Source organism: Plectropomus leopardus, chromosome 12, assembly GCF_008729295.1.
Source record: "Plectropomus leopardus isolate mb chromosome 12, YSFRI_Pleo_2.0, whole genome shotgun sequence".
NCBI classification, from domain to species: domain Eukaryota; kingdom Metazoa; phylum Chordata; class Actinopteri; order Perciformes; family Serranidae; genus Plectropomus; species Plectropomus leopardus.
Window position 1 is genome coordinate 12045417 of NC_056474.1, and position 12262 is coordinate 12057678.

The 12262-nt window shown below is 39.0% G+C and overlaps 1 protein-coding gene across 3 annotated transcripts in view; it reads right to left on the reverse strand.

Annotated features, from left to right (window-relative positions):
* Window positions 1-4475: 4475 nt before the first annotated feature.
* The window catches only part of LOC121951415 (tensin-3-like), a 44790-nt gene continuing 37003 nt past the window's right edge, over window positions 4476-12262 (reverse strand). For 2 of the 3 annotated variants that reach the window (XM_042497735.1, XM_042497733.1), the window contains 7 exons: window positions 10083-10178; window positions 8693-8770; window positions 8401-8478; window positions 7005-7173; window positions 6733-6801; window positions 6024-6053; window positions 4476-5892 (listed from right to left, as the gene is read on the reverse strand). In XM_042497735.1, coding sequence (XP_042353669.1) covers window positions 5748-5892; window positions 6024-6053; window positions 6733-6801; window positions 7005-7173; window positions 8401-8478; window positions 8693-8770; window positions 10083-10178 — 665 coding nt within the window. In that variant the 3' untranslated portion in view covers window positions 4476-5747. Of the gene's footprint in view, window positions 5893-6023; window positions 6054-6732; window positions 6802-7004; window positions 7200-8400; window positions 8479-8692; window positions 8771-10082; window positions 10179-12262 lie in introns of those variants that run through there. The other variant, XM_042497734.1, reaches the window with a different exon arrangement.

Genomic DNA, 12262 nt, shown 5'->3' on the forward strand with positions numbered 1-12262 from the left:
TTCGGGGGCAAAAATCAAGCTAAATTTTCTCATAGTTCAAATACTTGTGAAATGTGCCTGAACCAAGCACAAGAAAAGGGATGTCGATCCAGGTTTTCAGAGGGTTAAATAACATTCAAAAAACTGGTTAAAATGAGCACATTTGGAGCATGGTGGGTGGTATTGATATATTACTTGAAAGACACAGGGTAGCAGTTGACCTCACTGTTTGTTCTTTCCAGTTCAGTGACCATGACTCGGACCTATTGCGACCCCTCTGCAGTCACATACTGTATCCGTAGACTGGGAGTCACCTAGCACCCGTGAGCTCTGTAACTTGTAACCCTCCAGTTAATAGTTTAGTGCGGTCATGAAAGCAATACATCACAGACTGTTTGGGTTTCTCTGTCTGTGCGGCACTTAAAGGCGCAGCTCAGACACTTAACATACATTTTAAAGCCAAAGTAACACTTATATTGCATTACTCATTAACAACTAATGATCCATTGCTGGTATGGGGGCATCATCTTCACCCAGTCTGTACTATTACGTGGCCTGATATGAAAGCCCGCAATTAATCTCCCAGTGCGTTTTGAGGTTTCGGCGTCTGCTGAAAAGCAAATTGAGGGGGCCTCAAATTGTGCAGCCATGCCAGAATGCACTTTCTATTTTTGCTCCCCAACCTTTATTCTGCCTCAGTGGAACGAGATGAGCCCTGCCCCTCTAATTAAGTGGCCATAAAAAAAAAAAACACTACAGAGCTGGGGTTCTCGAGGAATGGGAATGAGCTCTGTCAGCCCGATAAACACGGCCTTTCACCTCTACATTATCTGCACAGTAAAACTTGATTGGCGTCAGCCTGCTAGAAGAGACTGGTGTAAATCTGCCAAGTTTATTAGAAAGCTGGTATTTGTTGAGACAGGCATACTGTATGTGACAGGCTTAATCAGTGTCTGTTTCGGGTCCTCGCTCTGGTCAGGAATGTCAACACAATAGCAGTGATTATATTACAGAGGCTCATCAGTGGCCTCCAAGTGTAGGTTAATGGTTGGAAAAGAAGCCTGACTCTGCTCTCAGGCTTTTTCTTGTCTCCTTTTCTTTTAAATACATACATACATAAATACATAATGGTAAATATTAAGACATCTAAATCAAGTTGGATGGGAATTTATTGCAGTATCAAGTTAGGCCTACATAGCTCTCTCAAACACTGTCATTACCTGTGTGAAATATTGTCTCCTGACATGATTTCTTTGCTGTCTAATGATGTTTCTTGGTTCTCTGGACTTTCCCTGGCTTCTTTAATATACAAGGCCACTATATACTAAATAACAGAGGGCTCTTGGCTCTCTGCAGTCGCCACACCTGGGCCTTCGCTTCCTTCCTGCCCTCCCCGGGAATTCTTCACTTTCACCACCTGCAGAGGGACAGTCGTCAGGGGGTTGAGGGGGAGAGGAGGGAGGGTCTACCTCATTACACCTTTCCTCCCTCTTTGGCGAGGCTGTGCAATTTTATTCCCTCTCAGCACCATTAGAGCAGCCTGTCCAGGCTTGTGTGAGGGGGAAATCCTCTTTTACTGCACTTCATAAATGAGACACTGGACATGTGTGTGCTTTGAAGGGAAGACACAGATGAACAGTACTTGTGAAAAAAGATGAGATGATGATCTGCACAGATCAGTCACCATTTACTGTTTCACCTTTAATCTACAGCTGAGAAAGTTAATTTTGCCTGGGGAAATGAGCCACGTCACAAAATCCCTTGACTCCACGTTCAGGTTCAAAAGTTTTGTGCTGCTACTAGCATCCTCTGCTGGTTGCATATTGAACTTGAAGCTATTGAATTCTCTACAGCAGTGATACTCAACTTACGGCCCACCCCGTAAAGGGTGCTGGGTGGCCCCCTAACCATTTTCTAATTCATAATAAAAAATAAAGTGATTCACACTGAAAATGTTTTTGTTCTTTCAGTGTACATAAGGTGCCAGAGTGCACAAAACAGCTAGAGCTTGTTTATCAAAAAAGTGAATCCCCCACATCCCCTGAAAGAGGTCCTAGCTAAGCCCGTAATGTCCTCAAATCCTAAAAAATCCTCAAAATGTCCCCAAATCCTAGCAATTTCCTAAAATCCTCAAAGTTTCCTGAAATCAAAGAAATTTCCCAAAATTTTAGAAATGTTCTAAGATTCTAGAAACATCCTAAAATCCTAGAAGCGTCCTAAATCCTACAAACATCCTAAAATTTAAGGAATGTCGTTAAAACCTAGAAGCATCCTAAAATCCTTAAAACATCCTGTTTATGTCCTAAAATCCTAGAAACGTCCTAAAATCCTTAAAATGTCCAAAAATCCTACAAGCATCCTAAAAATCTAGAAAGTTCTTAAAACCTTTAAAATGTCTTAAAATTCAAGTAATGTGTCTGCTACGACCGGCACCCGGCCTCCTGTCATTTTGCAAAAGTGGCCCCGAAGCAAAGCAAGTCTAATATCCCTGCTCTAAAGTAGCACGAAGTATGTTTCCAGCAGAGTTTCCTCATCACTGACCTCTGGGCAGAAGTGTGTGATCTGCTTACTTTTCAAATCCTCTGACACTGAAGCTAGAAACTAATACTAATACTTCAGCTGTTGTGGCTGAGACTTGAGACGAGACAAGATCTTTGCATAAAGTTTTTGGTTCAGCAATGTGCTTAACCCCTTGAATAGCAGCATACCAGTGGGTCAGTTATCACCGACACATTGTGTGCTGTCTAACTTTATCCAAACCCACAGAGCTTAATTTAAAAGTCTAATGGAGACCCCGTAGGCCGTGTAAAAGAGGTGCACATAGCCGACCTCAGCAAAGTGTTGCCAATGTCGAACTGCCTTAAACCTGCAGTCTTTGTAATGGCAAGCGGGCTCAAACTCCACCGGCTAAAAAAAAAAACAGTCTGGTTGTATAGAAAATAACCCTACTTCTCACTTCATTTATAACCTCTGTAAACATTTTCCCAGCGAGTCTCTGATTGCAAGAGCTACTTTCAAGTCTTCTTCAATACATTATTATGTTCATTTTGTAAATTAGGATCCTATTAAAAAGACCATAAAGCAGGTCAACGTTTATGGGTGTGACTACCTTTTGACTACCTTGTGCTACCACGGCAACCTGTGACTCACAGAGGTATAGCAATGCATATCCTCTCCAGCGCCATGATCTGTCCAGATATGGTCATTTCTGGCTCCAAAAAACCAAGATGGCGATGGTCAAAGTGCTGAACTCAAAGCTTCAAAGCAGTAGTCATCATAGTGGCTACATCGACTTCTTTTATACAGTCTAGGCCTACTGGTGGTACGATCCTGAATTTCAATGAAAATTAAGATGACTATAAATGAAGCACAATGCATTACCATATTTCTGTTAGAAGAGAAAGTGCATCATGGGATCTTCAGGTCAGTGTTAACATCAGCTTTGATACAAAGCTGGAAAAACCCCAAATATATAACAAAGGTACTGCTGTCAGAGACAGTGGAATGAATTTTGATGCATTTTCAACACAAAAAGCTACTGAAGAGGTAACAAAAGCAGGAAACTGTATGTTGACGAAAAGGTTCAACATTTCGCCAAATGTCCTTATTTGTGGTTTCCAAACATGCACCTAAATAAGAAAATGAAAAAAAGAAATAGAATTTACATCACTAAATTGACCAACAGTTGTTACTGTGATATAATGTTTGATAATTTAAAGAGTTGTCATTTTACATCTGAAATATAAGACAGCTACAAAATATAAACTTACCACAGTGAAACATCAGACTCCAGCCTTTGTTGCTAAGGTGATTCGGGTCTACCTGCTTGCATTTCTTTACTGTCAGGGTCAGACTTGGTATAGAGTAATTGATGCCATTGCTAGTGGTGTTTTTAGCTCCTTGGGTAGCCTCTGGGGCTAAAGGCTGGTTGAGGTAAGGGGCATGACATTTCCGACACACACCCTAAGCACGCACCAATCACAACAGAGTGTGGGAGATACAGAGCCAGCTGACCAATCAGAGCAGACTGGGCTTCTAAGGAGGCGGGACATAAACTCAGTCTATTTCAAACACATGCAGCAGGAAAGGGCAGTATAAGACACATGATATGTTTTTTAAGCATTAAAGCATGTAAACCTGTTCTCGTACACCACAAAAACCAAAACATTATATTTTGTTTGGTTAGTTCTTGACAAAACTGAAGTGTACATCACAAACAGATCACTGTTTGTTGGTACCCACTCGCCAACTGGTCCTGGTTATGACGAGCGAATCACAAAGTTTAAATACATGTTTTGTCTTGTTTATTTACAGAACACATCAAACAATGCCATATCAATATACATATAAACTGTTTACATGTAGCATGTTATACACAGAGGCACAGTATTGTATGAGATAAGTATGAGGTACAAATAATAGATAACAAAACAACAAATGTGTACATAATCAATGTAAGAATACCAATAAAACTGTATTGTGGCCATAGGTCCCTCTCTGTGAAACGAATAAGGTTTTATGGTCTTCATCTCATATACAACGTCAACAAGCACTCGACTGAAGTAATAAACAGCTTTAGCTTTATGTTGGTCCCAGAAAAAAGTATACCGTGTATGTCACTGACAGATGACTAAGGTAGCAAATCCCATATTTATTGGTGCAATGCCAGCACTGAGCACTTTTCTTTCTTCTAAAAACCTTTAAAACACAAACACAATTGCAGCATTTACTCGCTCCTTATAGCAGCCTGTCTTCTTTTAAATTCAAATAAAACGTACAAAATGTAGGATACTGATATTTTTTGAAACACTGCAGTGCTGGTAGTGGCCATGAAACCCTCAAAAGAGGGCAAAATTAAGTCAAATTTGGCAGCTGTGAGTGGAATGCCACTTGCACTATCTTCTAAACAAAGTACTGATGTGTTTTTAACCAACTCATGTCAAATGAATATATATTAGGGTTTAATTAAAATATTTTTCTATGGTTTCTCTCATTTCAACACACACACACACACACACACACACACACACACACAGACACACACACAATTTCATTAGAATGTCGCTTAGAAAGTGGTCATATTCACATACATCTTAAGAAGGAAATTATTTAACAGGTTCAGAAAAGCCACATTCATGCTGCGCATGTACAGAAAGCCGTGGTTTAAAAAAATAAACATTTACATTGCATAGATAAAATAAAATAAATCCTGTATGATATGTAGCCTGTCCCAAAGTCCAATTTATACAGAATTGCTGCACTCCTTTTCCACCATCCTAAAATCCACAACAAAATACTGCACTGACTACAATTTAAATAGCTTAAATGAAGTTTGTTTTGGTTAAATATTAGAAAAAAAAACATGCAACATGGTACATTTGTCTTGATTTGTCCATAAAAACACTACAAATAAAAAAGCAGCCTTTGTGTTATGTGTTTTATGTACTTAAAATAATAACTAACTGTATAAGACACAACAGCTGTAGTGGATATATGTTTCTTCTGATTTTGTTTTTTTCTCTCTTGGCTACTTTACAGTTCATTTTACAGGAAAGAAAAATGACAGCATAGTACAGTTTTCTACTGACTGATGTAATCAAACATCCTGCTGGTAAGTGATCATTATGTATGTAACATCCCGTTAATATCCGAGGTTAACGTCATTATCTTCAGTCCTTACATTTTGTCCTTTGTTCAGCCTTTCAGTCTTTATTTCTTGTTTCTACTCTCAGTTAAAGTCTGTCCAGGTGTTTGGCTCAGTCCGACGCCTACTTACTCTTCTGCGAGCCAATCATCACCTTGGAAACAAAGTTGACAATAGCACTTGCTGGCTGCTCAGGGTCATGCTCTGCAAACAGGTGACACACATTGTCCATGGAAGTGCCAGTTTTCCTCGCCACAAAGCCAAATATCCTGCAGAGGCGGAGAAAAAACAGTTAATAGCAGGACTGTCGTCTGCCTCAAAGTGACCAGGTTCCTTTAAAAAGAACTGCTGTAATGCTTCTCTGGTTTTAGCAAAATAAAAGTAATAATCATTTCCTTACTTTGCTGAAGGGCAGCCCTCTTTTTTCCACCTGTAAGCAGTGAAAGGAAGACTGTTATTGGCTTGGTAGAACTTTCCAACTGCACATTCAAAATTAGCAGTGACGATGTACGAAAGACATCATTTTCACTGTTGCTGACATTTTCCAGGATATATTTTGTCACACAACTTCTGAGAGATCCCATATTATAAAAATGTCTGATAATCATGTCTTAAAACAAAAAAACAAAACAAAACGGGTATAGGTGCTATATAAACACTGTGAAAGTATCAAAATGCAACAAAGAGTGGGCACAGTCCGTACTCAGGAACTGTGCCTTTAAACGAGCCATCAGGATATCCGTGAAGTTGTGATGTCACAACTATAGAACAGGAGAAACTGCCCCTGTACTGTCATTATAGTCATTCCCCATCTGCAGAGATGACGAGAGTGCAAATGTGAAAGACACAGAAACGCTGACCAATTAGAGAAGTGGGATTTTTTCAAGAGGAGGACTTAAAGAGACAGGCGCTAAAACTAAGCGTTTCATACAGAAGGTGAATACAGGTGTTCCAGCGCAGACAGTTTGAGGAGTATAAAGCGTTTTTGAGCATAAAGGCATGAAATCAAGTTTCAGTAGAAATCCCCAATACAAGTCTGAATCTTAAAACTGGCATACTATGGGACCTTTAAATAACGAGTTTTCAAACTTAAAATGACCAATACTTACTTTCTATCTTGAGGGTCCAACGCACAAAATATGACTGTATTGACATTGTAATGCCTCCTGAAGAACAGCCTAAAGGGGACAGATGGTGGTTATTGTGAGAAAAAGGTCTCTGCATGTGTGTATTAGGGGTGTAAGTAAAATATTGATACATTTGAGTATTGCAATATCATGTTATGTGATACTTTATCAATTTTTGGTAAAAATGATCACCAGATTCTTGCCAGTACTCGTCTCTAGTGTGTATGTAGTGAATATGCTTGTGTGGTACTCACTTCCTCTGGTTGTCAGTGAGCGTGATTCCTTGGGACGACACCTTGAAGTGAACTACAGTGGAGGTTGGTGGGGGGTTGGAGCTCAGAGACATTGTGGTGGCTTTCTGCACCGCCTGGACGCCTGTTAGAGACTCCATCTCCACAGAGCCCAGGTACCACACATTACAGGCTGAAGGAACACACAGATGAAAATAACTGTGGAGCATATGTAGAGTAATTCAGACCACTGAAGACCACATTTACTTGGCTTTGCTGGGGATCACTGATTTGAAATTAGAGCAGTCCAGATCATTACGGCATTGATTTAAATGTAGACTTGTCAGCTAAAAATGAATTCTGTGAACTATGAATCTCAATCACGATTTTGGCTTCCCATAATTAAATGAACACGATCAACTGTGATATTGACGTTTCATAGAAACTCTGCCACATATCAAATCAAGCACTCCCTAAAATAAGAGCCAGCCTTGTTTCTACTGCATACATTTTGGGAACTGCAAAATAAGCGTAAGAGTGCAAGATATACTGTGTGCACCCTGCTTCGCCTGTGAAAACTTCATTGAATGTTGCAGCTTCAGTCAAGCGTAAAATAGTAATATACAAGAGAGCAGAAAGGCAAAATGAAAATCAAATGTCTTGAGCAGAAGGCAAAGAGCTAGTCCCTTAAAGTATTGTTTGTAAGTATTTCAGATTTAGGGCAAGTGGTGTTACACTAAGCAACACAACTAGCTTGTTCAGCCACCTGAAAAATCACCCTTAACTGCAGTACAATGAATGCATGAAGGCCAAGACGGTCAATGCTGCTATTGTCTCATTACTGAATCCCTGTCCCTTGTCCTGTATCAGCTCACACATCCATTAAAACAACCTTGATGTCAGTTTTAAACAAAACAATTATTATAATTTCTATCATAATCGTGCAACATATTATAATAATTAGACGTTTAGCCAAATTCCTACCCTACCTGTGACGTGATTTAAAAATAGCAACAATTTGGCCTCTTTTAGGTGTCAAGAGTGAAAATTTGACATCCTCAACTTTTGCTGTGTAGATGAATGAAGTTGATAAACAACTAGATACAAAATATGATGTACGCTCTAGAGGGTGATGTTTTTTCTTTGAGAACTAGCATGTTTTTCCAAAATGTTGTACACATTCTTAGCCGTTCTATTGTCTCAAATGTCTTGAAAAATTGTTATGGAGCCCCGAGTGCTTACAGCATCTGGCTCCGCCTCTCATATTGAGTAACCAAGTCCCACAGTCCATAATAACAGGACTGGGAAAATTGTGTGTGACAGAGTTGCACATAAGGATTGTGTCTGTGTTTATGCGCAGTGCCATCATTGCTTTGTCATAATGTCTATTCAAGGAAAGTGATCTTAGACGTCTGATTACCTGCACCCTGTTTTAGCAGCTCAGCAGCAGAGTTGGTGACTGATTGTGAGGTAGTCTCCACAACATCTTCAAGAGGATCTGTGAACAAGAAAGGTAAAAAAAAAAAATAGTCAGGGAGATTCTCGGGTGAAAACCACAACAGCTTTATAAATAAATAAAATGACTAAACGGCCAGACGGGTTAGCAGACAGACAGATATATGTAGCCGCAAAGCCAAAATAATGTTTACTTTATAGTGTGACCATGTTTTCCTCTACAAAGATAGATCTGTGACTGAGTGTTGGGCGTTTACCTCTGTCAGGTATGATAAGTTTGCAGGGCAGGGCCAGCGGGGTGATTGAATGCTGGCAGACCAACGCAGTTAAACTTCCTATAAAACAAAAAAGATATCACATCAATATTACAAAGAGATTTGATGATATACTGCAACAACAGTATTTTGTCTTTAACTGTAAACTGCAGGAGTGCATAACAGTTTTTTTTATCATCTTTACTGCTTTTATACAAACAAAACTAAGACAAAAACACAGCATCAGAACTATTGATTAATAATTAATTATTGACCTTGCTCTGGCCTTTGTGTGCATCCAATAAACTGTAAGTACAATAGGTTACATATTAAATGTTTTTTAGCATATTTGTCCCTTTTTAGGTGAGTGTTGCTCTTTTTTTGGCTACAGCTGGTCATGCTAATTAGACCCACTTACATTTGTTAAATGTCTGCAGTCTTAGCTTCCAAATGTGCAGAGCCTGTGCTTAATGTAATGCTGCATGTAGTGCTGCATGCACAATGTAGTCTGCAAGTTTAGTTAAATAGTGTTAAAATGTATGTCCTATAATCTATTATACAGTACTAATTGCTCATAAAACGTTTCATTATTGTCAATAAAATCATACAGTAATGATATCTTTATTTGTAAACTTTATTCATTTTTCCCATTTTCTGTTAGACTAATCTGCTGTTCTCTCTTTGAGAATAACCCATTCTTTCCTTCAAAAATATTTCCTGAACTCTATTTAACCACTGTCTGTTTCTGTTTTCAAGTTCTTATAATTATCTTCAATTACCTTCCTTCAGCACCCCTTTAGTAAAAAAAACCAAAAAAAAAACCAACATAAGTAAAAAAAAATGGATTAAATAAATAATTAAAAATAAATAAATAAATACATCTTTTAAATGCTTCTTGGAGACTATATACCCTAATGATTCGGTCAATTCTGAAGTCACTCTATCACTAAATAGCTCTACTTTTGGGCATGAGTACACAAAAATTCTGCATAACTTCTGCAACTGTCACATGCATACTTTTTATATGGTATGTCTAAAAGTGAGAGAAAGGAAAAACACAGATATCACAAATGAAAGCAAAACAAAACAAAACAAAACAAAACAAAACATATAACTACAAGTCAGGTGAGAGGAAAATATTATCATTCTAGTTAAAAATGACACATAAAAATATGCAACATCAGCAGGCAGTGTAAAATGTGCAATAACCTGTCATGTTATGCTGGAGATGACATTATCAGTCAGCAGCTAGTGGTACAATGCGCCACACACCAATAGAGGGCAGTGTGGTGTGTGAAGTCCTTCACTTTGTGCAGTGAAGTCAAACAGCCGGCTGGTGTCCCTCTTGTTAACCAGCTGCAAAGAGAGATGTTTTAACAGAACTTGCACTCACCAAAGTATGGCTCATTGGGGCAACCCTTCAACCGCACTCCTTTCTGGGTACACTCGATCAGGAAGTGGCGGACTAACTCATTGGACAGATCGCCTCCTGTTTGAAAAGTAGTACAGACAAAAATACAAGAAATTATTGACTCCTCTTAACAGTCTGTGGTCTGTTTTAGCAAATCTGTCCTCCATCTGACACCCTAGATTCACTCTGACCCAAATAACCGCTCCAAGCATTTATCTCAGTGCAACATGAAATTTCCCAGCCTTGAAGAGTTACATAAAACACATTAAATCGCTACACTCAATCTCCCCAGAGATTAATGGGATTATGATTCAACAGAAGCGCCTCTGAGGGGGCAGGAGGAGTCTATGTGAGGAATGTCTCCACACAAAGGCTCGGAGAAAGGCCCGCTCCTTAAGGTGGGTTGGGTTTCACACTTAGAAGGAGCCACAATGCCCTGAGCTGAAAGTGTGGAGAAGCACCGTGTCAAGATGTCACCACAGGTGCCGTTGGACTGCGTAGGGGTGAAGACAAACAAAAGGACAGGTGTGAGTGGGAGATAACAATTAAAGGGTTGGGCGCCATGGTGGGCTGGTGTAGGAGGGCATGAAGGCATCCTTTGGGGCCTCATGTGTTGCTTTTGACCGAAAATACACTTGATAACTTTCTGATACATATTGTCAGATTTCATGTCCTCTGGCCCTGAAATAGTGATGAGTGAATCTCTATCATCACTCAATCAGCCTTTGTTTTCACGTTGAAACACGGCCAGAGAACGTTCGGCCGGATTCCTCTTTCCAAAGAAATCCCTCCACATCATTTGCTGAATAACAAAATCGAAACGTGGTCAGTATTCGGATATCAAGGTTCACAGATGTGGAATGATTAAGTACACCTTATCAAGAATCTTTCAAAAAAAATTAAAAGGAAATTATCATTACTTTAATTCATGATGTTTAATTATTATTTTTAATTTTTTTCATTTAAACTTTGTAATGTGTTCTATGAAATTCTTGTATTTTGTTGGATAAATGTTTACTCACTGATTACTTTTTTTTGCTCTTTGATTTAATTTGTCTTTTGTTTTATTTTACTGTAAAATGTTAATTTTAAGGGTTTTGTTTTTTGCTTTTGTTATTGTTTGTTTGTTTTTGTCAAGTTGAAGGGGGTCTGTTTGTATATCCATATGATTTGAGGGGTTTTTTTTTGGGGGGGGGGGGGGGGGGGGTCTTTAATTCTACTGGATTTTATGCAGTTTTTAATTTGCTCAACTCAACTCAACTCAACTCAACTCAACTCAACTCAACTCATTTGCTATACCAAAATGTAAGTAAATAAGCGAGCAGCCTGTTTTGACCCCAGTCCCTGGGTATTACCTCCATATCAGACAGAGTTATGTGGGGCAGACAGCCTCCCAGGAGACGGCCCTGGGATCTCTTGGACCCGGCACATCCTTTGTTAAGCGGTGAAACATTAGCTGTACATCTAAGACTATCAGGCAGAAGGGGGTCTGTTTGGCTCTATCCCGATGATGCCCAGGAGAGAAACACATCGAAAAGCTCTCACACACAACACGCTCTCATGTTCCAGCATTAAGAGACGAGTACAGTGGGCTGTAACTGTAGACGGCTTTGTGTGTGAGTGTGTGATGGATGATTCCCAGAAAATCTGTACAGCTGAACCAATCTCTAATATCTTCATTGTGATTACTCAAGGAATCATTTCACCTTCCAAGAAATAAACTTCTTGTTTTTTGTTTGTCATTCTGCAGACTTAGTGGACTTTTTTGTTTGTTTGTTTGTTTGTTTGTTTGTTTGTTTGTTTGTGTTTGACCAAGTGAGGTTGGCTGTTTTGTCCATCTTCCAGTCTTATGCTAAGCTCGGCTAGCCACATCCTGACTTCAGCTCTACATATCACAGACATGAGTCATTGAAAGCTAGTTAATATTGGTATTTTTAAAAATGTTACAGTGTTACTTTGACTTAGCCCACATAATAGAAGCACCAGGATATATACTATAAGGTAACCTCTGCACGGTCCAGATATGTCAATTTTTTTTTTAATGTTAACATTTGTACATTAATGTAATATGAACTTAAACTAAGGTGTATTACCGTATGAATATCAACACAATACTCAACCTAGACTTTTATTCATTTTATCATATTTCTTTGCTTTTCATA